The sequence below is a fragment of the Oncorhynchus tshawytscha genome, linkage group LG09, assembly GCF_018296145.1.
Source record: "Oncorhynchus tshawytscha isolate Ot180627B linkage group LG09, Otsh_v2.0, whole genome shotgun sequence".
Taxonomy (NCBI): Eukaryota; Metazoa; Chordata; class Actinopteri; order Salmoniformes; family Salmonidae; genus Oncorhynchus; species Oncorhynchus tshawytscha.
The window spans coordinates 8,219,380-8,247,005 of record NC_056437.1 but is presented as its reverse complement, the minus strand read 5'-3'; the positions used below and the strand labels follow the sequence as shown (position 1 = coordinate 8,247,005).

General features: G+C 43.1%; 1 protein-coding gene across 2 annotated transcripts in view; it reads left to right on the top strand.

Moving 5' to 3' along the window:
• The first annotated feature begins 12,267 nt into the window (after positions 1-12,267).
• The window catches only part of LOC112259488 (AF4/FMR2 family member 1), a 68,547-nt gene continuing 53,188 nt past the window's right edge, over positions 12,268-27,626 (top strand). For both annotated transcript variants that reach the window (XM_042326444.1, XM_042326443.1), the window contains exons 1-3: positions 12,268-12,502; positions 20,131-20,248; positions 26,740-27,573. In XM_042326444.1, coding sequence (XP_042182378.1) covers positions 12,486-12,502; positions 20,131-20,248; positions 26,740-27,573 — 969 coding nt within the window. In that variant the 5' untranslated portion in view covers positions 12,268-12,485. The remainder of the gene's footprint in view (positions 12,503-20,130; positions 20,249-26,739; positions 27,574-27,626) is intronic.

The window sequence follows — 27,626 nt, the reverse complement described above, 5'->3', positions numbered from 1 at the left end:
ACCTGCGTATTCCAACACTTCTCCAGATAAATAGTTCCTGGTAGCAGTACTGTATGTAATCCCTCAGCCAGAGCACAGCAGCAGAACAGCAGAGCGGGAGGTAAGGCCCTAACACAGCCCAGCCTGTGAGGTGAGTGGGAGTTCCGTCCAAAATGTGCACTACTTTTGACCAGGGTCCATATAGCAAACTGGGGAAAAGTAGTGAACTAGGGTGCCATTTAGGACGCAGGCGGATTTCTATCTGCTCTGGCTCTTGGCAGCCTGCCAGACAGCCCTACGGAGAGAAAGGGAGGGAGGGAGGGAGGGAGGGAGGGAGGGAGGGAGGGAGGGAGGGAGGGAGGAGGGAGGAGAGAGAGAGAGAGAGAGAGAGAGAGAGAGAGAGAGAGAGAGAGAGAGAGAGAGAGAGAGAGAGAGAGAGAGAGAGGGAGAGAGAGAGAGAGAGAGAGAGAGAGAGAGAGAGAGAGCGTGTCCAGTGACTGACCTTTCTTAGGCAGGCAGACTTCGTTCTGGGCGTATTAAGGGCTGGCTGCACAGCTCACAGACATTATTTGCTTGCCTGAAGAGCCTTGGCCCAATGCCATCCAGTAGCGATGCACAGAGGGAGAGGCACACATTTGATTGGTTTTATTCCAGCCCAGTGTTTTTGTCCTGATGTCTAAACACACTCAGGATCATATTTCTATCCAGGCATCTTTACATCTAACCATATAATCCCTATGTGACATATAGCCACATGTATAGCACACAATAAGCGTCAGATCTCATTTACAGGCTGAACAAGATATACATCTAAATCTAGGCCTCATCCCCAAAACTGAACATTCCACATTTTAAGACTTCAAAAAACACATGGGAATCAGTTGCATTTAGTTACCATTTAACATTATCTCCCTGTGAAACAAAAAAAGCTTTGCATTCCATTCCAGGGTTGTCATGCTGATTTGCGTTAAAGCTCCTCCATGAGACACTAAAGCAATGCTTCCGGCTGTGGCACAGGGCCAGCTTCCTTTGGAAAACAAAGTGCTTTATTGGCATGGGAAACATATATTTACATTGCCAAATCAAGTGAAATAGCTCTCTTTTTCTATCAATTCAATTCAATCTCTCTCTCTCTGGCCCCCTAACTGTGAAGTGGGGTCTCTCTGTCTCTTTCGCTCTCTCTCTCTCTCTCTCTCTCTCCCTCTTTCAATTCAATTCAATTCAATTTCAACGGGCTTTATTGGCATGGTAAACGTGTTTACATTGCCAAAGCAAGGGAAATAGCTCTCTCTCTCTCCCTCTCTCTGGCCCCCTGACTGTGTAGTGGGGTCTCTCTCTCTCCCTCTCTCTGGCCCCCTGACTGTGTAGTGGGGTCTCTCTCTCTCTCTCTGGCCCCCTGACTGTGTAGTGGGGTCTCTCTCTCTCTCTCTCTCTGGCCCCCTGACTGTGTAGTGGGGTCTCTCTCTCTCTCTCTCTCTGGCCCCCTGACTGTGTAGTGGGGTCTCTCTCTCTCCTCTCTCTGGCCCCCTGACTGTGTAGTGGGGTCTCTCTCTCTCTCTCTCTGGCCCCCTGACTGTATAGTGGGGTCTCTCTCTCTCTCTCTCTCTCTCTCTCTCTGGCCCCCTGACTGTGTAGTGGGGTCTCTCTCTCTCTCTCTCTCCTCTCTCTGGCCCCCTGACTGTGTAGTGGGGTCTCTCTCTCTCTCTCTCTGGCCCCCTGACTGTGTAGTGGGGTCTCTCTCTCTCTCTCTGCCCCTGGCCCCCTGACTGTGTAGTGGGGTCTCTCTCTCTCTCTCTCTCTCTCTCTGGCCCCCTGACTGTGTAGTGGGGTATCTCTCTCTCTCTCTCTCTCTCTCTGGCCCCCTGACTGTGTAGTGGGGTCTCTCTCTCTCTCTCTGGCCCCCTGACTGTGTAGTGGGGTCTCTCTCTCTCTCTCTGGCCCCCTGACTGTGTAGTGGGGTCTCTCTCTCTCTCTCTCTCTCTGGCCCCCTGACTGTGTAGTGGGGTTTCTCTCTCTCTCTCTCTCTCTGGCTCTCTCTCTGGCCTCCTGACTGTGTAGTGGGGTCTCTCTCTCTCTCGCTCTCTCTCTGGCCCCCTGACTGTGTAGTGGGGTTTCTCTCTCTCTCTCTGGCCTCCTGACTGTGTAGTGGGGTCTCTCTCTCTCTCTCTCTCTCTCTGGCCCCCTGACTGTGTAGTGGGGTCTCTCTCTCTCCCTCTCTCTGGCCTCCTGACTGTGTAGTGGGGTCTCTCTCTCTCTCTCTCTCTCTCTGGCCCCCTGACTGAGTAGTGGGGTCTCTCTCTCTCTCTCTCTCTCTGGCCTCCTGACTGTTCAATTTCAGTTTATTGGCATGGTAAACGTGTCTCTCTCTCTAGCTCTCTCTCTCTCTCTCTCTGGCCCCCTGACTGTGTAGTGGGGTCTCTCTCTCTCTCTCTCTCTCTGGCCTCCTGACTGTGTAGTGGGGTCTCTCTCTCTCTCTCTCTCTCTCTGGCCCCTGACTGCGTAGTGGGGTCTCTCTCTCTCCCTCTTTCAATTCAATTTCAACGGGCTTTATTGGCATGGGAAACGTGTTTACATTGCCAAAGCAAGTGAAATAAACAATGAACACAAGTGAGAAGAAACAAAGACAAGTTCAACAACAAACTGTTAGAGATTAACAGTAAACAGGTTTGAAAATGATAAAGACATCAAGTGTTATAATAGCAGCTATCTACAGTGTTTTAGTAATGTACTAATAGTTGTAGTACGAATAGTAGGGGATGATAAATAAACAGATACATTTTGGTGGTATTTACGATATTGTGTGTACTCCACTGGTTGCCCTTTCCTCATGGCAACAGGCCACACATCTTGCTGCTGTGATTGCACATTGGGGTATTTCACCTAACATATATGAGAGTGTATCAATCTTAGACTTTTTTTCCCAAATTATTTATGGGTCTGTGGGAAATATGTGTATCTTATATAGTTGTACATTTGGCAGGAGGTTAGGGAGTGCAGCACAGTTTCCACCTCATTTTGTGGGCAGTGTGCACATAGCTTGTCTTCCCTTGAGAGCCAAGTCTGCCTATGGCAGCCTCTCTCAATAGCAATGCTCACTGAGTCTGTACATAGTCAAGAACTTTCTTAATTTTGTCTCAGTCACAGTGGTCAGGTGTCCCTCTCTCTCTCCGCAGTGTGGGATATACAATAAGACTATAGTCACAGTTAAGCAGGGGGAGTTCACATCACACATGAAGTTTACAGATGTGCAGCAGGGCACATGACTAGCTCCTCATGACTAGCTACCCCACAACACAGACTCAAATTCAGTGGAGGCTTGTGGGAGGAGCAATCGGAGGACGGGCTCATTGTAATGGCTGGAATGGAATTAATGTAACGGAGTCAAAAAAAATGTGTTTTTTATTTATTCCATTCTAATCAGCATGTCCTCCTATAATTCCTCCCACCAGCCTCCACTGCTGAAATTACACTGTGTGGGGTTAGAAAATAGCTTCAGGGATTTCAAGTGTCGTAAAAGTGTTTTTCTTCTTTATCCTAAACCTAAAGGATTATAGTTGAGTCATATTGAAACTACACATTTGCCTAATACCTTCTGGTGAATTAAAGGGACATACGAAATCATTAAACTATACTGAGCAAAAATATGAACAGAATATGTGACCATTTCAAAGATTTTACCGAGTTACAGTTCATATAAGGAAATCAGTTAATTTAAATAAATTCATTAGGCCCTAATCAATGGATTTCATATGACTGGGAATACAAATATGCATCTGTTGGTCACAGATACAGTAACTTAATAAAAAGTAGGGGTGTGGATCAGAAAACCAGTCAGTATCTGGTGTGACCACCATTTGCCTCCTGCAGCGTGAAACATCTCCTTCACATAGAGTTGATCAGGCTGTTGATTGTGGACTGTGGAATGTTGTCCCACTCCTCTTCAATGACTGGTGCCAGAGGAGATGGCTGCCGGTTTACTGTCTCCTAACCAATTGTGCTATTGTGTGTTTTTTCACTTCATTTGTAACTTATTTTGAACATAATGCTTCTGCCACCGTCTGTTAATTATCTGTGCAGTCACTTTAACTCTGTTTTTTCCCCGTTTTTAAAAAAAATCTTTATTTAGCTACCAAATTATTATTTATGATGGCCTACCAAAAGGCAAAACACTTCCTGCGTGGACAGAGGCTGGGATTTAAAAATTTTTAAATAATGAAAATATAGGACAAAACACAGATCATGACAAGAGACAACACAGCACTACATAAAGAGAGACCTAAGACAACACAGCACTACATAAAGAGAGACCTAAGACAACACAGCACTACATAAAGAGAGACCTAAGACAGCGACATAGCAAGACAGCAACACTAACGGTTGTCATCGGTGGAAGAAGGAGAGGACCAAAGCGCAGCGTGGTTAGTGTTCATCTTAATTTCATAATCATCAAAAACGGTACACTTCAAATGACAAAACAACAACGCCAACCGAAACAGTTCTATCTGGTGCAGCTACACAAAGACTGAAAACAACCACCCACAAACCACAACAGAAAACAGGCTACCTAAATATGGTTCCCAATCAGAGACAATGACTAACACCTGCCTCTGATTGAGAACCATATCAGGCCAAACAAGAAACCCCACATAGAAACAGAAAACATAGACTGCCCACCCAACTCACGCCCTGACCACACTAAAACAAAGAAAATAGAAAAAGAACTATGGTCAGAACGTGACAAACACATGAACACAGCATGGTAGCAACACAACATGACAACAACATGGTAGCTACACAACATGGCAGCAGCTCAACATGGTAGCAGCACAAACCATGGGACAAAACATTATTGGGCTCAGACAACAGCACAAATGGCAAGAAGGTAGAGACAACAATAAATCACGCAAAGCAGCCACAAACTACATACCTACATACCTACATGTACATATTACCTCAATTACCTCAACTAACCTGTTCTCCCGCACATTGGCTCTGTACCAGTACCACCTGTGTATATCTTCCACATTGACTCTGTACTGGTACCCCCTGTATATAGCCTCCACATTGACTCTGTACCAGTACCCCCTGTATATAGCCTCCACATTGACTCTGTACCAGTACCCCCTGTATATAGCCTCCACATTGACTCTGTACCGGTACCCCTGTATATAGCCTCCACATTGACTCTGTACCAGTACCCCTGTATATAGCCTCCACATTGACTCTGTACCAGTACCACCTGTGTATATCTTCCACATTGACTCTGTACCAGTACCCCTGTATATAGCCTCCACATTGACTCTGTACCAGTACCCCCTGTATATAGCCTCCACACTGACTCTGTACCAGTACCCCCTGTATATAGCCTCCACATTGACTCTGTACCAGTACCCCCTGTATATAGCCTCCACATTGACTCTGTACCAGTACCCCCTGTATATAGCCTCCACATTGACTCTGTACCAGTACCTCCTGTATATAGCCTCCACATTGACTCTGTACCAGTACCCCTTGTATAAAGCCTCCACATTGACTCTGTACCAGTACCCCCTGTATATAGCCTCCACATTGACTCTGTACCGGTACCCCCTGTATATAGCCTCCACATTGACTCTGTACCGGTACCCCCCGTATATAGCCTCCACATTGACTCTGTACCAGTACCCCTGTATATAGCCTCCACATTGACTCTGTACCGTAATACCCTGTATATAGCCTCCACATTGACTCTGTACCAGTACCCCCTGTATATAGCCTCCACATTGACTCTGTACCAGTACCCCCTGTATATAGCCTCCACATTGACTCTGTACCAGTACCCCCTGTATATAGCCTCGCTACTGTTATTTTACTGCTGCTCTTTAATTATTTTTGATTTTGATTTTTTACTTATCTATTTCTTACTTATCTATTTTTTACTTATCTATTTTTTACTTAGCACTTATTTGTCTTAAAACTGCATTGTTGGTTATGGTGTTGTAAGTAAGCATCTACACCTGTTTTATTCAGGGCATATGACAAATAGTATTTGATTTGATTTGTAAAAAGTTGCTGGATATTGGCGGGAACTGGAACACGCTGACGTACACGTCAATCCAGAGCATCCCAAACATGCTCAACGGGTGAAATGTCTGATGAGTATGCAGGCCATGGAAGAACTGGGATATTTTCAGCTTGCAGGAATTGTGTACAGATCCTTTCGACATGGGGCCGTGCATTATCATGCTGAAACATGAGGTGATGGCGGTGGATGAATGGCACGACAATGGGCCTCAGGATCTTGTCATAGGATCTCTGTGGATTCAAATTACCATTGATAGAATGCAATTGTGTTCATTATCAATAGCTTATGCCTGACCCATACCATAACCCCACCGCCACCATGGGGCACTCTGTTCACAACGTTGACATCGGCAAACTGCTCGCCCAAATGATGCCTTAAACGTGGTCTACTGAGCCGGATGGACGTACTGCAAAATTCCCTAAAACGACGTTGGAGGCAGCTTATGGCAGAGAAATTATCATTCAATGCTCTGGTGGACATTCTGCAGTCAGCATGTCAATTACACACTTCCTCAAAAGACATCTGTGGCATTGTGTTGTGTGACAAAATGTCACATTTTAGAGTGGCCTTTTATTGCCCCCCCCAGCACAAGGTGCACCTGTGTAATGATCCTGCTGTTTAATCAGCTTCTTGATATGCCACACCTGTCATGTGGATGGATTATCTTGGCAAAGGATAAACGCTCAATACCAGGGATGTAAATATGTTTTTTGTGCACATGGAACATTTCTGGGATTTTTTTATTTCAGCTCATGAAACATGGGACCAGCACTTTACATGTTGCGTTGATATTTTTGTTCAGTGTAGTTTAACCCAAATAACTGCCATAAAACAATCTTACACAACATTCTGTTGCATCTTACAATTCAAAACCAAAAAAAGAGCAGCTGGCTGGCTAATGACCCAGTGATTATTTTAATGGCTGCTCGTCCGCTCAGTGATACAGTAGTGGCACAGCTTCTGTCAACGGACAGGTTGGATGTGTGTTCTGTCTCTGGCTCCAATAGATCTGTTTGGGTGATAGATAGAATCGCCTACTACAGTCTGGTCTGTCTATCTACGTCTGTCTCTGTGTGGGTCAGGCTGCCACTACACTATAGAGCCATGCCCTTATGTAGCCTACTGGCTCTAGCTCTAGAGACCTGGGGATTTCTGTGTCTCCACCATGGGGAGGTGAGGAGAAACAGGGCTTAAGAGCTTTTCAACATAGAAGCCTGACCTGATCACATGACCACAACAGCCCTAGCTATGAAAAAAGTGGTGCACGTGTTGCCAGCTGGAGACATCCAGTAGAATCTAAACACTGTGCTTCATTCATTGGGGCAGCAGGGTGGCCTAGTGGTTAGCCTAGTGGTTAGAGTGTTGGACTAGTAACCGAAAGGTTGCAAGTTCAAATCCCTGAGCTGACAAGGTACAAATCTGTCATTCTGCCCCTGAACAGGCAGTTAACCCACTGTTCCTAGGCTGTCATTGAAAATAAGAATTTGTTCTTAACTGACTTGCCTAGTAAAAATGTTTAAAAAATAAATCAGGTTATGTAAGAGCAGGCTAATACAGCACACAGTACAGTTCCCTTTCAAATGATTTCTTACCTGAGCAATGAGGATTTACTGTCCCCAATCACAATATCTGTGTCCATGGCAGTTACATATACAATACAGTGACATTTGAACATACAGTACATTTAGTGAAGCTCCCTCTCCCAGCTGTGGTGAACTGGTAATTGTGGAATAACTGATACAAATCTAGTATGTGTTTTTTTTAAAGACTTACTTTCAAGGTTTAGAGCCAAGTGACAAATTAACTCTGTAACATGAAGCACAACAGTCTGATCAGTTATTTTATTTTCCAACTCAGCATGATTGTGTGAATAGAACGTATGAATAGTCAAACTCCCTGCATGCAGTTATCTAATGGCACAATACCACAACAATTAAGATTATTTACAACATAGATTTTTAGATTGTATTAAAATTATAATAATGTTTTACACTCTTGATTTATTGTAACATTATATTAACATGATTAGAGTAATAAACATAGGATATGCCTTCTCCATTATTATCAACACTGACCTAGTCCAGTAAGAAAATATAATTTGTTCTTATTCTGAGCCCCAAGGTTCCAGAGTGGGGAGGTGGAATGGGCACAGTGACCTTTGAAATCCCGGTGCAAAGTCTACTGGCGACTGATATTCACTACCATTGCCTGCTGTGTTGCTGTGTGCGGTTTGTTCCAGGCTTCTTCTTGCCTGGCTGCCCAAACTCCTTTCTCTGGCCAAATGCTACGCCATATCCACGGATTTTAGCTTCTTCTCCTCAATGAGTCTGGATCTGAGTACCTCCACGACAATTTCTAGAATGGATTTCCATTCTAGACTGTCTGATTTGTCCCAGACATTTTGAAAATTCATCATTGGTTTTGATACTCTGCGTGGTTAGAGTAAGATCCAATAGCTGATGACTTTGTTTTGTACAAAACACCTCATTTTTATGTCACCACAAACAACTTCAATGATGGCAGTCTCAGACTGAAGTATGTACTGAACGACAGAGCAGAGAAAGGATTCAGTTTGAGTCATCAGGCAAAGCTTTTCCTCCCAACTCTTTACAGTATTAACCCCAAGGTGCCTAGGCCATGGATTGTCAGGAGACCTAAGCGACAGCTCCAGTAGCCTACACAGCAATGACTTGAAGTCGGAAGTTTACATACACCTTATCCAAATACATTTAAACTCAGTTTTTCACAATTCCTGACATTTAATCCTAGTAAAAATTCCCTGTCTTAGGTCAGTTAGGGTCATCACTTTATTTTAAGAATGTGAAATGTCAGAATAATAGTAGAGAGAATTATTTATTTCAGCTTTAATTTCTTTCATCACATTCCCAGTGGGTCAGAAGTTTACATACACTCAATTAGTATTTGGTAGCATTGCCTTTAAATTGTTTAACTTGGGTCAAATGTTTCAGGTAGCCTTCCACAAGCTTCCCACAATAAGTTGGGGGAATTTTGGCCCATTCCTCTAGACAGAGCTGGTGTAACCGAATCAGGTTTGTAGGCCTCCTTGCTCACACACGCTTTTTCAGTTCTGCCCACACATTTTCTATGGGATTGAGGTCAGGGCTTTGTGATGGCCACTCCAATACCTTGACTTTGTTGTCCTTAAGCCATTTTGTCACAACTTTGGAAGTATGCTTGGGGGCATTGTCCATTCGGAAGACCCATTTGCGACCAAGCTTTAACTTCCTGATTGATGTCTTGAGATGTTGCTTCAAGATATACACATCTATTTTGTGAAGTGCACCAGTCCCTGCTGCAGCAAAGCACCCCTGGAACATGATGCTGCCCCGCCCGTGCTTCACGGTTGGGATGGTGTTCTTCGGCTTGCAAGCCTCCCCCTTTTTCCTCCAAACATAACGATGGTCATTATGGCCAAACAGTTCTATTTTTGTTTCATCAGACCAGAGGACATTTCTCCAAAAAGTACAACATTTGTCCCCATGTGCTGTTGCAAACTGTAGTCTGGTTTTTTATGGAGGTTTTGGAGCAGTGTCTTCTTCCTTGCTGAGTGGCCTTTCAGGTTATGTTGATATAGGACTTGTTTTACTGTGGATATAGATACTTTTGTACCGGTTTCCTCCAGCATCTTCACAGGGTCCTTTGCTGTTGTTCTGAGATTGATTTGCACTTTTTACACCAAAGTACATTCATCCATAAGAGACAGAACATGCCAAGTAAAGCCCCCTGGCAAAACCCTCCCCTAATCTGGACGACATAGGGCCAATTGTGCGCCGTCCTATGGAACTCCCAGTCACAGCTGGTTGTGACTGAGCCTGGGATAGAACCCCAGGCTGTAGTGACACTGCAATATAGTGCCTTAGACCGCTGCGCCACTCGGGAGGCCCTAAATTATCCTTTTAACTTCTTCTGTGTGTGATTGTATAATAATCGGTTCAAGAACGTACATCTGGTGTATTAGAAGCAATTATTGCCTTAGAATTTGTTTTGTATTTACACAAAGAATTACCACGGAGATCGCCATTTGTCCATTCACTATAGAAGGGTTAGCTGGCGACTTAACGAAAACGATGTGCACGCTTTCATGGGGCAGAAGCATGTTGTTGTGATTCTGGATGGCCAGATTGTTAGTGAGAATTACAAGAAACTGCCATGTGGGGAATCGTAAGTGGCTCGTTTCATCTTGTTCTTCATAATGTGAATTTTGAGGTGTTTTGACTGATTTCATGTCAACGCTAATATAGCTCAAATTCTCTAGATAGCTAACCAACAACTGTAAAAATGTATTTGAGAGACAAATCATCAAATCAAATCAAATTTTATTGGTCACATACACATGGTTAGCAGATGTTTTTGCAAGTGTAGCGAAATGCTTGTGCTTCTAGTTCTGACAATGTTGCAATATCTAACAATATCTAACAAGTGCTCATTGTGCAAATGTATTTATATTTTCAATAAATATTAGAGATAAAATATAGCTTACATGTTGGCAGGGTAGCCTAGCGGTTAAGAACATTGGGCCAGTAACTGAAAGGTCGCTGGTTCGAATTCTTGAGTTCGACAAGGTGAAAAATCTTTCAATGTACCTTGGGGAAGGCACTTAACACTAATTGTTGCTGTGGATAAGAGCGCACTTCTAAATGGCTAAAATTGTAAATGTAAAAAACTATCTAAAATGCCCCCGTAGTTGTGCACGCTGGTCTATAATGGTGATCCTGTTTTCTGCAGTACTGCGATTGGCCTTTATCTTCCTTGGCTTCATTGCGAGGTGGCAGTCGTTCTCTCCTGCGACATGGTATGAATTATAGGCCTACCCATTAAGGCTCCATTGAACTTGGCAAACTACCTGCCCTCCAGTACACCTACACCACCCGATGTCACAGGAAGGCAATAAAGATCATCAAGGACAACAACCACCTGAGCCACTGCCTGTTCACCCCGCTATCATCCAGAAGGCGAGGTCAGTACAGGTGCATCAAAGCAGGGCCCGAGAGACTGAAAAACCAGACTGTTAAACAGCCACCACTAACATTGAGTGGCTGCTGCCAACATACTGACTCAACTCCAGCTCACTTTAATAATGGAAATTGATGTAAAAAAATGCATTACTAGCCACTTTAAACAATGCCACTTAATATAATGTTTACATACCCTACATTACTCATCTCATATGTATATGTATACACTGTACTCTATCATCTACTGCATCTTGCCATCTTTATGTAATACATGTATCACTAGCCACTTTAAACTATGCCACTTTTATGTTTACATACCCTACATTACTCATCTCATATGTATATACTGTACTCGATACCATCTACTGCATCTTGCCTATGCCGTTCTGTACCATCACTCATTCATATATCTTTATGTACATATTCTTTATCCCTTTACACTTGTGTGTATAAGGTAGTAGTTGTGGAATTGTTAGGTTAGATTACTCGTTGGTTATTACTGCATTGTCGGAACTAGAAACACAAGCATTTCGCTACACTCGCATTAACATCTGCAAACCATGTGTATGTGACAAATAACATTTGATTTGACAATTTGATTTGATTTGAACTTTGTTTTTCATATCACTCTATTCAATTCAATGAGTGTCTCCACGAAAATATATTACATTTTTTTAAACTACTATTGGAATGTTGTTCAGTATCTATGGGATGCCATTATCAGTTATATTCTTCACATTTATCAATAACTTAGATTCATTTATAGGAAGACATACTTTAAATATCCACATAATCATAAAATATATCAGTAATTTTAATTTCATTGGGGAAATGAATTAATATAATTCTGTATCCAGCAGTAGCCTGTGCTGTCTAATGGTATGTGTAGTTCTCAGTTCAGAGATAAAATAAAACTGTTTGATTGCTATCCCTGGCAATAGTTTAAGGTGGTGATTCAGAGAGAAGAATAACATGTCCATAATAGGAATGGTGTGGCTGTACCATTTCCCTACGTGCAAGGGGGGAACTGTGCAAACTTTGTTTTAAAGTTGACAATTGAAAAACGCGAGAAAGAAAACACATTCTATAATATACAACAGAAATACAATTTGGAAATAAGTAGAACATATGAACAGTCGTTTTTTTGTTTATTGCAGGTTGCTTTTCTGTTTAAGTACAAAAGCCATCGTATCTCGCTCCACTGTGTGTCCCCCCCGGATGACTGCATGAAATAGAACAACCCAGTATGCCCTCAGACCAGGATCCATATGCACAGTTACTAGCAGAGAACTATGAAAGAACAGTTATAGACAGTTCATTTATATAAAAAATTTCGATGACATTTGACTGGTAAACAATGTAATCAAGAAGGGAGAGGGGAGGGGGGAGAGAGATTATCCAATCAAGGATTGTCAGAAACACATGGCAAGCAACTTACAATTTGTTTTTTTTTGTTGAGGCGCACCATGGCAGCTCGTTCAAGGTAAGCAGAGAACGTTAGCTAACCTACGAACTATCTCAAAATCCATTTTGACCATAGCTAGCTAAAAAGACGCTAAGTCGTTCCAAAAGTTGAGTTTGACTCGTTACTTTGATAACTACGTTTTTGGATATCGCTAGAAGCGTGTTTTTAAACGGAGTTTGTCGAAGTTAAATGCCATTTTTAAAGCGTAATAAAATAAAAAATAAAAAATAAAAAACCTGAATTTGGTAACGCGGCTAGCGTAGCCGAAGGAGGTGGAATCAGCTGGAACTAGCCTGCTCACTGCCACAGCTGTGGTGTGTGATTTAGCTAGCTAACTGGTGCCACTGCTAACCAGCTGATCGACGATGTCAGTGTATTTTTAGATCTTGGAGCTAGCGCACGACCTCACCACCGGCTAACATTTTAGTTAGCTCATTTTAAATAACAATTCCGTCGTGTTTTTAAAAATTCGTATATATATATAATTAGTTTTGCTAGCTAACAATATTTAGGATAACAAAATAACTGGCCATTATGTAATGTGGTCCTGCGAGTTTAACTAGCTAACGTTCGTTAGCAAACGTTACTCACGAATTTAGCTTCTAGATATTTAATTGTCACGTCAGAAGTTTGATCTTTAACTCCAGCCTGGCAGTGTTAATGAGATGCCTAACTAGCTCTTATTAAAAACAGCCTGCGAACTGCTAGATAACTAGATTTTGCGTTTTAAACCTGATACTGATAGGTAATGTTAACCGTAGTTTAATTTCGTACAGAAGAACTAGCTACTAGTGTACTTTCAATCATTCCTTGTTATACATTTTTACTTGCTAACCAGCAGGAATGAATAAGGCGAATTGCTAACCACCGCGCATGAACAGCTGATTGACTTTTTTTAGAGGTCTCAAATCGAAACTTGTTTGTTTAGCAAATAAATACAATTTCCCTAAACGCAGGGAAAGGAAGGAAGGAATGCTAGTTTACCATGTCTCCATCCTTTTTTTTATATCAATATTTTTAGCTACTCAACTTTATCAGGTTTGAAATGAATAATTATTGTTGACGAAACCATCAATAGTTGCTGATAGTCCCTTGTCTAAAAACTCTCCATATTGTCTCTCTGCGTAAAGCCATAATAGTCCTAGATATAGATTGATTGATTAGCCTAATAAGGAAAATAATACAAGTTAATTATGCCCACAGTACCCTGCTATCATATCCTTATATTGAGTACAGGCTCACACATCCCATGCGTGCCGCAGCATCGCAGACACACACCTGTGTTTGGGTTGATGAAAGTTAATTCCATCTACTGCCTTTGTATAGCATTGAACCCTACCCTTGTCTACTACTGGGAGAAACCATTGCACCAGCTGATGTGGAGGGATAAACTGTCCTCATGAAGCTAAACCTTAAAGGTGTAGCACAGGAGAAATGGACCCATTTGTATATAAAGAATGTAGCTATTTGGGCTTAGATATCAAATCGGTAGTCTCTTCAAATCACTCTCTTAAGCATTTCACTGTAAATTCTACACTTTGGTGCGTGTGACAAATTGTTTGATTTTAAATCTAGACTATAGAAAAATAAATGCTGTTGCACCTTGCTTACCAATAAAGATGGTTGGCTAATTTAAAAGCCATCTTTTTACTGAGACAAACTTCCTTTGTTTACCATCGGTGGCTGAATATCTTTTCACCTATAATGTATACTAGTCAGTGGATTGTAAGTAATGATACAGGGTGAACCACATGTTGACCTTTGCCCACTGCAGGGGAAGGAGTCTCTGTCTTTCCCCCTCCCCCACTCATCACACAGCCCTTCTCTTTAGTGGAGGCTAGTATGCTGCGTGTTGCTTCTACTTTGCTAACTACAGACAGCCCTGCGCCTCTTATAAAACTTAAAAGCCTGCCATCAGCCGACTTTTGTGGTTCGAAGGAATTTCTGTGCAGGCGCCTGCCTACGTTTTGCCTGTAGGTCTCAGCAAGGCCTACGTTATGTTATAGTATGCAGTTTGTATGTTAATGATGTCATGCAGACATGGTTGTGATATAGGCCTACATTTTGGATAAAGGCTCATTCTTGCATCCCTTCTGAAAAGCCAGACACTACACAGGCTACATTATGGGATGGCTGGATTTAGAAGTAGGCCGAGGCCTTTGCAATCCCCCCCAATGATCCAAATGTGGAATCTGTACCCTTGCTGATTTTTGTATTTAGCTAGGCAAGTCAGTTAAGAATACAATTCTTATTTTACAATGACAGCCTAACCCGGCTAAACCCTAATCCGGGCGACGCTGGGCCAATTGTGCGCCACCCTATGGGACTCCCAATCACTGCTGGTTGTGATACAACCTGGACTCAAACCAGGATGTCTGTAGTGACGCCTCTAGCACTGAGATGCAGTGCCTTAGACCACTGCGCCACTCAGGAGCCCATATCATGGACCGTAATGGTTTGAAAACATGCCAAGGTTTGAAAGATAATAATCAAATTGTATTCATCACATGCTTTGTAAACAACAGGTGTAGACTAAGAGTGAAATGCTAACTTACAGGTCCTTACCCACAATGCAGCGAGAAAGGAAATAGGAAAAATAATACACAAGTAAAACGCATAATAGATGCTCACTGAGTAAGGATTACTTGGCTATATACATGGGGTACCAGTACTGAATAATGACAATTTGGCTATATACAGTTGAAGTTGGAAGTTTACATACACATAGGTTGGAGTCATTAAAACTTGTTTTTCAACCACTCCACAAAACAATAGTACGCAAGTATAAACACCACGGGACCACGCAGCCGTCATACCGCTCAGGAAGGAGACTCGTTGTGTCTCCTAGAGATGAACGTACTTTGGTGCAAAAAGTGCAAATCAATCCCAGAACAACAGCAAAGGACCTTGTGAAGATGCTGGAGGAAACCGGTACAAAAGTATCTATATCCACAGTAAAACAAGTCCCATATCAACATAATCTGAAAGGCCGCTAAGCAAGAAGCCACTGCTTCAAAACCACCATTAAAAAAATACATTCAGGGACTTTTTATTCAGCTCATAAAACATGGGACCAACACTTTACATGTTGCATTTTTTTGTTTTGTTCAGTATTTATTTTATTTATTTATTTTACCTTTATTTAACCAGGTGACAGATAGGTAGTTCAGCAGTTACAATGCAACCTGGCCAAGATAAAGACCCCCTGTATTTTGTTACATTACAGCCTTATTCTAAAATGGATTAAATAAATGTTTTTCCTCAAATCTACACACAATACCCCATAATGACAAATCTAAAACATTTATGTTGTTTACATATGTATTAAGATCCTTTGCTATGAGACTCGAAATTGAGGTCAGGTGCATCCTGTTTTTACTCATCTTTTGATGTTTCTACAACTTGATTGGAGTCCGCCTGTGGTAAATTCAATTGATTGGACATGATTTGGAAAGGAACACCCCTGTATTTATAAGGTCCCACAGTTGACAGTGCATGTCGGAGCAAAAACAACGCCATGGGGTCGATGGAATTGTCCGTAGAGCTCAGAGAAGGGATTATGTTGAGGCACAGATCTGGGGAAGGTGCCAAAAAAGTTCTGCAGCATTGAAGGTCCCCAAGAACACAGTGGCCTCCATCATTCTTAAATTGAAGAAGTTAAGGAACCACCAAGACTCTTCCTAGAGCTGGCCGCCCGACCAAACAGAGCAATCGGGGGAGAAGAGCCTTGGTCAGGGAGGTGACCAAGAACCTGATGGCCACTCTGACAGTGCTTCAGAGTTCCTCTGTGGAGATGGTTATCCTTCTGGAAGGTTCTCCCATCTCTGCAGCACTCCACCAATCAGTCTTTTATGGTAGAGTGGCCAGACGGTAGCCACTCCTCAGTTAAAGGCACATGACAGCCTGATTGGAGTTGGCCTAAAGGACTCTGACCATAAGAAACCAGATTATCTGGTCTGATGAAACCAAGATTGAACTCTTTGGACTGAATGCCAAGCGTCACTTCTGGAGGAAACCTGGCACCTTCCCTACAGTGAAGCATGGTGGTGGCAGCATCATGCTGTGGGGAGGTTATTCATCGGCAGGGACTGGGAGATTAGACAGGATCAAGGGAAAGATCAATGGAGCAAAGTACAGAGATCTTTGAAGTCCTGTGCATTCTGGAGCAGGTTCTCAGACTGGGGCGACGGTTCACCTTCCAACAGATCAACAACCCTAAGCACACAGCCAAGACAACGCAGGAGTTGCTTTGGGACAAGTCTCTGAATGTCCTCAAGTGGCCCAGCCAGAGCCCGGACTTGAATCCGATCTAACGTTTCTGGAGAGACCTGATAGTAGCTGTGCATCGACGCTCTCATCCAACCTGACAGAGCTTGAGAGGATCTACAGAGAAGATTGGGAGAAACTCGCAAAAAACTGGTTGTGACCAGCTTGTAGCGTCATACCCAATAAGACTCAAGGCTGTATTCGCTGCCAAAGGTGCTTCAACAAAGTACTAAGCAAAAGGTCTGAATACTTATGTAAATGTGATATGATAAAATATATATATATTTTTTCCTAAACGGTTTTATGCTTTGTCATTATGGGGTATTGTGTGTAGATTGGTGAGAGGGGAAAAAACTATTTAATCAAATTTGGAATTAAGGCTGTAACGTAACCAAAATGTTACGAATGCACTGTATGTGATGAGTCAATGGGGATCTTATATGCTGCAGAAATGTTTTGGTACCCTTCCCCAGATCTGTGCCTTGACACAATCTTGTCTATGAGATCTACGGACAATTCCTTCAACCTCATGGCTTGGTTTTTGCTCTGACATGCACTGTCAGCTCTGGGACCTCACCAAATCATGTCCAATCAATTGAATTTACCACAGGTGAACTCTAACCAAGTTGTGGAAACATCTCAAGGATGATGGGCTCCTGAGTGGCGCAGCAGTCTAAGGCATGCATCTCGGTACACTACAGTCCCTGGTTCGAATCCAGGCTGTATCACATCCGGCCGTGATTGGGAGTCTCATAGGGCGGCACACAATTGGCCCAGCATCGTCCGGGTTTGGCCGTGGTAGGCCGTCATTGTAAATAAGAGTTTGTTCTTAATTGACTTGCCCAGTTAAATAAAGGTTTCAATAAATAAAAATAAATGATCAATGGGAATAGGATGCACATGAGCTCAATTTTGAGTCTCATAGCAAAGGGTCTGAATACTATATTAAGGTGTCTTTTAATGTTATTTTTTACATGCATATCCAGGGGCACACTCCAACACTCAGACAGAATTTACCAATAAAGCATTTGTTTAGTGAGTCCGCCAGATCAAAGACAGTAGGGACGACTTGGTAAGGGTGTGAATTTAACCATTTCTCTGTCCTGCTAAGTATTTTTTTAAATGTAATGAGTACTTTTAGGTGCCAGGGAAAATGTATGGAGTAAAAAGTACATTATTGTCTTTAGGAATGTAGTTTTAGTAAAAGTTGTCAAATATAAATAGTAAAGTACACATACTCAAACTGCTTAAGTAGTACTTTAAAGTATTTTTACTGAAGTACTTTACACCACTGGATTGTGAGCGTGTTCTAGGAACCTCCTGTAAAATTACATGATGCAGGGCAGAGCAGGACGATAGCCAAGCTGTTTGAGGGCAGTCTATTTTGTTGCCAGATTTCCAAATGACAATTGAAGCTACATCCAAGTTCTCCACCCAGATCAAGTTATCCACACCCTTCTTACTTCAACAGAGCTGATTTAAAAAAAATAAAAAAAATCCAGTAAAGTAAGTCGTTGTCCATTTTACATGTATTCTGGCAGTGTGCCATTCTAGAGGGAGTGTTTGAAACAATGATGTCAACCCCATAGGACTGTGTCTGTCTATAATTACACCTGTCTCCAGATACAGTGCCTTCAGAAAGTGTTCATACCCCTTGACTTGACTTCACATTTGTTGTTACAGCCTGAATTCAAAATTGATCAAATATATTTTCTCTTCACATCTACACATCATACACCATAATGACATTGAAAATATGTTTTTAGACATTTTTGCCAATTTATTGAAAATAAAATACAGGAATATCTCATGTGTTTTCACACCCCTGAGTCAATACTTTTAATGCACTTTTGGCATTGTTTACAACTATGAGACGTTCTGGGTAAGTCCCTAAGAGTTCCATACCTGGATGGTGCAACATTTGCCACTTTTTACATTTATTAAAAAAATTCTTCAAGCTCTGCCAAATTGGTTGTTGATCATTTTAAACCATTTCAGGTCTTGGCATATATTTTAAAGTAGATTAACTGAAAGACCTTCACTGTCTTCTTGGTAAGCAACTCGTGTTAATTTGTCCTTGTTTTACTTAATTATCCTGCTGAAAGGTGAATTTGTCTCCCAGTGTCTGTTGAAAGCAGACTGAACCAAGTTTTACTCTAGGATTTTGCCTGTACTCTGCTCTATTCTGTTTCTTTTTATCCTAAAATAATTCCCATATCCATAACATGATGCGGCCACCGGCATGCTTGAAAATATGAACAGAATGCTTTGTATTCAGGACCAAAAGTCAATTTCTTTGCAGAATATTTTGCAATGTTACTTTAGTGCCTTGTTGCAAACAGGATGCATGTTTTGGAATATTTTTATTCTGTACAGACTTCCTTTTCACTAGGTTAGTATTTTTGGAGTAACAACTGATGGATCAACATTGTATTCTCCTTTCACAGCCATTAAACTCTGTAACTGTTTTAAAGTCACCATTGGTCTCATTGTGAAATCCCTGAGCAGTTTCCTTCCTTTCCGGCAACTAAGTTAGGAAGGACGCCTGTATCTTTGTAGTGACTGGGTGTATCAATACACCACCCAAAGCGTAATTAATAACTTCCCATGCTCAAAGGGATATTTAATGTCAGCTTTAAAAATAAAAAAAATATTTAAAAAAAAAAATATATTTTTTAAACCAATAGGTGCCCTTCTTTGTGAGGCATTGGAAACCCTCCCTCGTCTTTGTGGTTGACTGTCTGAAATTCACTGCTCGACTGAGGGACCTTACAATTACAAGTATGTGTGGGGTACAGGGATGATTTTTGAATGACTACCTCATGTTAAACAGTTATTGCTCACAGTGAGACCATGCAACTTAGCACATTTTTTGGGGTCCTGAACTTATTTAGGCTTGCCATAAAACAAAGGGGTCTAAATACTTAGTAATTCAATACATTTTCATGACACAATGGGGTATTGTGAGTGTATACCAGTAAAATGTGTTTTCTCAATTGAATCAGTTTTAAAATTCAGGCTGTAACCCAACACTGTGGAAAACGTTAAGGTGTGAATACTTACTGAAGGCACTCACTGTATGATGGAACCCCCCCCCCCCTCCCCAATTACACCATTTTGGACACTCAAAATTATTCTGGTAATGGTGTACTTTGTATAATATCAATCCAACTTGCTCTCCTTATAAAGCCCAAATCCTAACCTGAGATCTACCCAAGTATTTAGATTTTTTTGCCCAAGTCTTCCATTTTTGATATCCGTGCATAATTTAATTTACCCTGAAGTCTGAGTTAAGCGTATACAGACTTGAGCAATGTGTACTGTTCAAAGTGTCCACTCTAAACCTGTCTGATTTCCCTCCCCTCCCCACACACACACAGCTACAATGAGGAGAGGAACCTCCTTCGTATCCAAGAGCGGGAGCGGCGCAATCAGGGAACCTTCCAGGAAAAGGAGTTCTACCAGGAGACCGTTCCCCTGTTCGGGGAACCCTATAAGGTCAGACTACTTCCTGTTCTTTCATTTCTTCTTCTCTAGGCCTTTATTAGGACTGCAGGAGGACATACTAACAACTACAAACATTCTGACGTATTCCTAAAATACAGGTTATTTTATATGACGCTATTAATTATTCCATTCTATTTGAAATAAGAGAATGAGAGGCCAGAGGAAGTGTTTTGCTTGATGACGTCATGACCAATGCGTTTGCAGGTTTGATAATGTAACCGTTTGTTTTTGTAACACAGCCCACGTGTCAGTGTGTCGCTCTTAAGAGATGAGCTGTTGTGAACTCGACTCCAACCTTCTTTATTAGAAACTCCTCAGAACATCTCGTTGATGTAGTTAGGCGTTGCTCTGGATGTGATGACCTGCGTTCATACCATGACACCCCCCCTCTGTGGCCTAGGTCTAGTTACCACTGAAGCCAAATAAAATTGGGTTTGTCATATGCTTCCTAAACAACAGGTGTAGACTAATAGTGAAATGCATCATTACGGGCCCTTCCCAACAATGGGCAGAGAAAACACAAGGAATAAATATACAATGAGTAACGTGGTACCAGTACAGAGTCGATGTGTATGAGGTAATTGACGTAGATATGTACGTATAGGTAGGGCTAAAGTGACTAGGCAACAGCATAGATAATAAAGAGTTAGTGACAGAAGGGTCAATGCTGATTGTCCAGGTAGCTATTTGCTTAACTATTTAGAAATCTTTTGACTTAGGGGTAGACTCTGTTCAGGGTCCTGTTGGGTCCAGACTTGATGCATCGGTACCGCTTGCCGTGCGGCAGCAGAGAGAACAGTCTATGACGTGGGTGGCTGGAGTGTTTGACAATTTGTAGGGCAAACCACCCACGTCATAGACAGACTGTTCTCTCTGCTACCGCACGGCAAGCGGTACCGATGCGTCAAGTCTGGACCCAACAGGACCCTGAACAGACACCACTTGGTATCCAGGTCCTCAGTGGCAGGGAGCTTGGCCCCAGTGATGTACTGGGCTATGCGCACTGACCTCTGTAGCGCCTTGTGGTTTGATGCTAAGCAGTTGCCATACCAAGCGGTGATGCAGCCTGTCAAGATGCTCTCATTGATGCAGCTGTAGTGAAGGCTAGCTCCAGGCTCAAGGGTGTTTTTTTTTTTAACGTTCTTTTATGTAATTGGCTCAGCCTAGTGCAGGGATGGGCAACTCCAGTCCCCTGGGGCCTGATTGGTATCACACTTTTGCCACAGCTAACACGCCTGACTCCAATCATGATCTTCAGTTTAGAATGCAATTAGATTAATCAGCTGTGTTGACTAGGGATGTGGACAGTGTGTGACACCCCTCCAACCCCGGAGGACTGGCGCTGCCCATCCCTGATGTAGGGAATAGGCCTGGCTTTTAGTCATTCTTAGGGAGGTCTGAAATGAGTAGGAGCCAGGGCCAGGGTGGACTGTGTGTGCATACTATATACATGCATTTGGAAAGTATTCAGACTCCTTGACTTTTTACAGATTTGGTTACATTACAGCTTTATTCTAAAATTGATTTAAATTAATGTTTTTCTTCAATCTACACACAATACCCCATAATGGTAAAGCGAAACCAGGATTTTAGAGACTTTTGCACACAAAAAAAAACTGATACCGTATTTATGTATGTATTCAGACCCTTTGCTTTGAGACTCAATTGATTCGGGTGCATCCTGTTTCCATTGGTTATGCTTGATGTTTCTACTATGTGATTGGAGTCCACCTTTTTGGTCAATTTAAAATTGACTGGACATGATTTGGAAAGGCACACACCTGTCTATATAAGGTCCCACAGTTTGACAGTGCATGTCAGAGCAAAAATCAAGCCATGAGATCAAAGGAATTGTGTCGAGGCACAGATCTGGGGAAAGGTACCAAAAACATTCTGCAGCATTGAAGGTCCCCAAGAACACCGTGGCCACCATCATTCTTAAATAAAAATTTTAGAACCACCAAGACTCTCCCAGAGAGAGCTGGCCACCAGACCAAACTGAGAAATCGGGGGAGAAGGGCCTTAATCAGGGAGGTGACCATGAACCAGATGGAGCTCTGTCAGAGTGACCAATCTTTCTGCAGAGATGGCAGAACCTTCCAGAAAGATGACCATCTCTGCAGCACTCCACCAATCAGGCCGTTATGGTAGAGTGGCTAGATGGAATCCACTCCTCAGTAAAATACACATGACAGCCCACTTGGAGTTTGCTGAAAGTCACCTAAAGGACATTCAGACCATGAGAAATATTCTCTGGTCTGATAAAACCAACTCTTTGGTCTGAATGCCAAGCATCATATTTGGAGGAAAGCTGGCACCATCCATACGGTGAAGCATGGTGGTGGCAGCATCATGCTATGGTTATATTTTTCAGGGACTGGGAGACTTGTCAGGATCGAGGGAAAGATGAACAGAGCTCCTTAATGATAACCTGCTCCGGACCTTAGACTGGGGCGAAGGTCCACTTCCAATGAGACAACGACCTTAAGCGCACAGCCTGGACAACGCAGGAGTTGCTTTGGGACAAGTCTCTGAATGTCCTTGAGTGTCCCAGCCAGAGCCCGGACTTGAACCCAATCGAACATCTCTGAGGCGACCTGATAATAGCTGTGCAGCTACGCTCCCCATCCAACTTGACAGAGCTTGAGAGGATCTACGGAGAAGAATGGGAGAAACTCCCCAAATACAGGTGTGCCAAACTTGTAGCGTCGTACCCAAGAAGACTCTAGGCTGTAATCGCTGCTAATGGTGCTTCAACGTACTGAGAAAAGGGTCTAAATACTTAAGTAAATATAATATTTCACTTTTTATTTTTAATACATTTGCAAATTTCTAAACCTGTTTATGTTTTGTCATTATTGGGTATTGTGTGTAGATTGAGGGGAGGGCTGACTAATTAATACATTTTAGAATAAGGCTGTAACGTAACAAAATGTGGAAAGTCAAGGGGTCTGAACTTTACGAATGCACTGTATATACAAAAGTATATAGATACGAATACACTGTATATACATAAGTATATGGATACCTTTCAAATTAGCGGATTCGGCTGACATCACTCGCTACCGAGTTCCAAACTGCCCCTGGAAGCAACATCAAACTGTTCGTCGGGAGCTTCATGAAATGGGTTTCCATGGCCAAGCAACAGCACACAAGACTAAGATCACCAAGAGCGGGCTGGAGGGGTTGTAAAGTTTGCCGCCATTGTACTCTGGCGCAGTGGAAACTGTTCTCTGGGGTGATGACTCAAGCTTCACCATCTGGCATTCCGACAGATGATTCTGGGTTTGGCGGATGCCAGGAGAACACTACCTGCCACAATGCATTGTGCCAACTAAAGTTTTGTGGAGGAGGAATAATGGTCTGGGGCTTTATTACATTGTTCGGGTTTGGACCCTTAGTTCCAGTGAAGGTAAATCTTAATGCTACAGCGTACAATGACATTCTAGATGATTCTGTGCTTCCAACTTTGTGGCAACTGTTTTGGGGAAGGCCCTTTCCTGTTTCGGCATGCCAATGCCCCTGTGCATAAAGCGAGGTCCATACAGAAATGGTTTGTCGAGATCGATGTGGAAGAACTTAACTGGCCTGCACAGAGCCCTGACCTCAACCCCATCGAAAACCTTTGTGATGAATTGGAACACCGACTGCGAGCCAGACCTAATCGCTCAACATCAGTGCCCGACCTTACTAATGCTCTTGTGGTAAGTCCCTGCAGCATGTGGATGGAAATCCCAGCCTGTGATTGGGTGAGGACTGCAAGTCCCCTAGTGAGCATGTAAATCCCAGCATGTGATTGGAGACAGATGGGAACCCCCAGCCAGCCATGTCCTCTGGAAATCGATGCAATCCCCAGCCAGCCACGTCTTCTGTAGATTATGGAGCTGTTCGGTTAATGAGGCCTCTTGGAGCCCCCTACCTTGTCACTACTCAGGAGGGAGTGGGAACCCCTGAGGAGTACTCTAAACCGGAGGGCCAACCAGTTAGTCCTGTCCCCCATCAGAGCCTGTCAGCTCCGCTTGTTATTTAAAGCAGGGGTGGTTTTGTCTTGAATGGATACAGCTCTTGTCTAAATTGACTTTTCATAGCAGGTTAATATAACTTGTGCAGCAGGTTGGGAGAATTGACATGGCAGGTCAGGATAATTAGGTTAAGGTTAGGAAAATGGTTTGGGTTATCAAAAATAACTTTTTATGTCAATTTGACAAGCTATTTAGTCCAACGGTTCAAATATCTGAACTTGTATTAATCATGGTCAAATTACAGACCATGAAATTAGTTATTAAAATTGCTAAATCTTCTCTCCGCCCAATGGCAAAATGTGTAGAATTGCAGAAAATAACTATAAATGTATCTCTGCAGTCAAGTAGGGCCGCTAAATGTTGCTTGCAAGGTGGGGGGGGGGGGGTGCCCGGCGAACACTATTTCGGGCCCCCAAAATGCTAGGACTTTTGTCGTTATGGATGTGGCTACGCAGACCCTCGAGTCACTGCACTTCCTCATGAGTAACAATCAAAGTTGCCCACCCCTGATTTTAAAGGAACACAGTTAGCTATTTAGGCTCCCTAGAAAATAAGAGGTTGTGGCTTAAAATAATGCAATTTGGTGAGACTCTCTTTAATTCTGTGTCTGTGTGCTGGTTGGCCTTGGTGCCCAGTGGGTCAGTGAGAGGCTGTATGAATTAAAAAAAATATATATTTTATTTATTTAACTAGGCAAGTCGGTTAACAATCTTATTTACAATTACGGCCTACCAAAAGGCCGCCTGTGGGGACGGGGGCTGGGATTAAAAATATAGGACAAAACGCATCACGACAAAGACACCACAACACTACATAGAGACCTAAGACAACACAGCATGATAGCAACACATTACGATGACAACATGGCAGCAGCACAACATGATAGCAGCACAAAACATGGTACAGGTGGTCAGGGAAGTAGGCCAAGATGAGCTTGATGTTTCTAAGCAATCCTTAAAACAAAACAAAAAAACATAAATTAGAAATAATTGTGAAAATATGAACCTAAATAACGTTATTAGATCATTTTATAGTCCTCAAGTAGCATACCACCCTTTCTAATTAACACTGCTTCAATCACTCTTTCAGTCTACCCTCCCTTTTCTCCTATTAACTCAGTCATTTCTTATAAAGAAGCACTACTTTCCCTTGGTGGCTGGCAGCTGTAAAGTATATCTCTTTACCATGGCAAAGCTGACTGCTTTGTTTGTTCAGTGGATGAATGGGAGGCTCTGTTTCCTTGGTCGGCTGCCTGTTGTGATGCATTTGGTTCATTCTGGCAAATCCTTATGTTGTGTTGGCGTCAGTTGGGTCTGTGAACAAGGCCAGCCTCTCAAGGTGAACAATGTTGTAGGATGTGAATTAGCCATCACTAACATCCCAGGGCTTAGGGTTAGGTACTGCTGGTTTATTCACAATGCATAGCGTCTCATATTGACCAGAGAGAAGTGAGGTAGGAGTCTGTTAGGGACAGGCATTGTACTCGCCCAGGCCATGTGAATTGATGGTGAAGCAAAGCATAGGTGGATTCTTTGTCTTCACGAGGTGATGCTGCACCAAAGGTGCTGGATAAATGGAAGATGTCTTACTCAGGCCGTTTTACCATTTTGACCAAAAAATTGGCACAGTTCCCGTCTGCTTAAGGGGTGGCTCTCCCATAGGCACCAATGCGACAGCAGCTTGGCCTGGTCTACTTAGTTCATTGACTGTATATGAACCAGAAATAAGGAGCCAGCGAGTTGTCTTGCTTCCTCTTCAGTTTCTGTGTCTTCTACTGTAGGGACTTTGGCAACCTTATTCTCCACCCTTCTCCTGGCATGTACTCTTGCACACTCCCTGCCATGCATTCCACAATAGTGGAAACTCCCGTTAAGCCAATGCTTACACCAATCCTATACGTTCTTAAAATCCATGACGGAGTGTGTTGGTGAAGGCGAAAGGTTGCGTCCAGATTTATTGCCCCCCCATCTATCTCCTGAACCACAGCCCAACGTTGCCCTTTTTTCTGAAGAGGATGTTTTGGAGTGACGCAGTGAGCCCATACAGCCCTTGGGGTTAGCTAGCTAATGTAACAGAACTTCATCTTGTCTAGTCTCCTGCTTTTTAAAGGTCATATTGATTGGTTGCCAAAAAGTCAGCTACATACAGAGACGAAGGGCAACAGTAATATTTAGATAGTTAAACCATGGTTTTATCTAGAAATAACAGTTTAGCTGATTTCTATCTAGTTAAACCATGGTTTTTAAAGGTAGACTCAGCGATACAAAGTAAACATTTTAGCAGTATCAGGTCAACTTCCGCAACAATGAAGAGCGTGTAGCAAGATGTTATTCTCCTCCTCAGTCTCAGACTGTATTGTTCTTATTAATTTTCAAGGCTAACAACTACTGTAGCGCTGATAAGAACCCATCTTCTTAACAACACTGATGTACCTGAGTAACCTTTTCTTTTCTGTTTCAGACGAACAAAGGAGATGAGCTGTCCAGCCGTATCCAGAGGATGCTGGGTAGTTATGAGGATGTGAACAATCCCAACACTCACCAGTGTTTGGACAGCAGCTTCTCTAAGGAGCCTCAATCTCATGTCACCACAAAGTATGGGCGGCCATCTCGCAGCCGAGACCGAGCGAAGCCTCCATTCCAGAACCCTCCTCAGTACGGGGCAAGCCAGAGCCAGAGTGGTGGTCCGCCCCGTGGTAGCCACTCTGGCCAGCCTCTGAAGAAGATCCACGGTCCTTCCTCCTCCTACACCCAGTCCTCCCTGAGTCTCAGCCAGGGCCAGGCCTGCCCAGACCCACACCAGGGAAAGACTGAGCTCTGGCCAGACCTGAGGGAGTGTGCCAGTCTTCCTCCAGTCCTCTCCGCCCTGTCACCCCCAGCCGATCCCCTATCCCCCCTACATTCCAGTGACCCCAGCGACTCTGAACACCAGGACTCCCCCCTGCACCCTGAGAGGCACCCGGCCTCTCCCCTACACCCCGACTCACACTTCCCCATGGTGTCCCCCCTGGATGACCCCCAGAGAGACATCCCGCCTCCGGCCATCGATGGGGCAACCCTACCCTCTCAGACCTTCCCTCCACCACTGGCCTCCAAACCCAACCTGGTTATGCCCCAGAAGCCAACAGCCTACGTCCGGCCCATGGACGGCCAAGACCAGGTGACCAGCGAGTCTCCGGACCTCAAGCCCTCTCCAGAAGACTTTCATGGGCAGTCTTATCATGAACCCTTACCAGACTTGAAAAGCACCAAGCCCAGCCTTTCCAAACTGAAGATACCATCACAGTCTATAGAGGTAAGCAGAACCATGTTCTGTTTTTAACTGTGTGTGTGTGTGTGTGTGTGTGT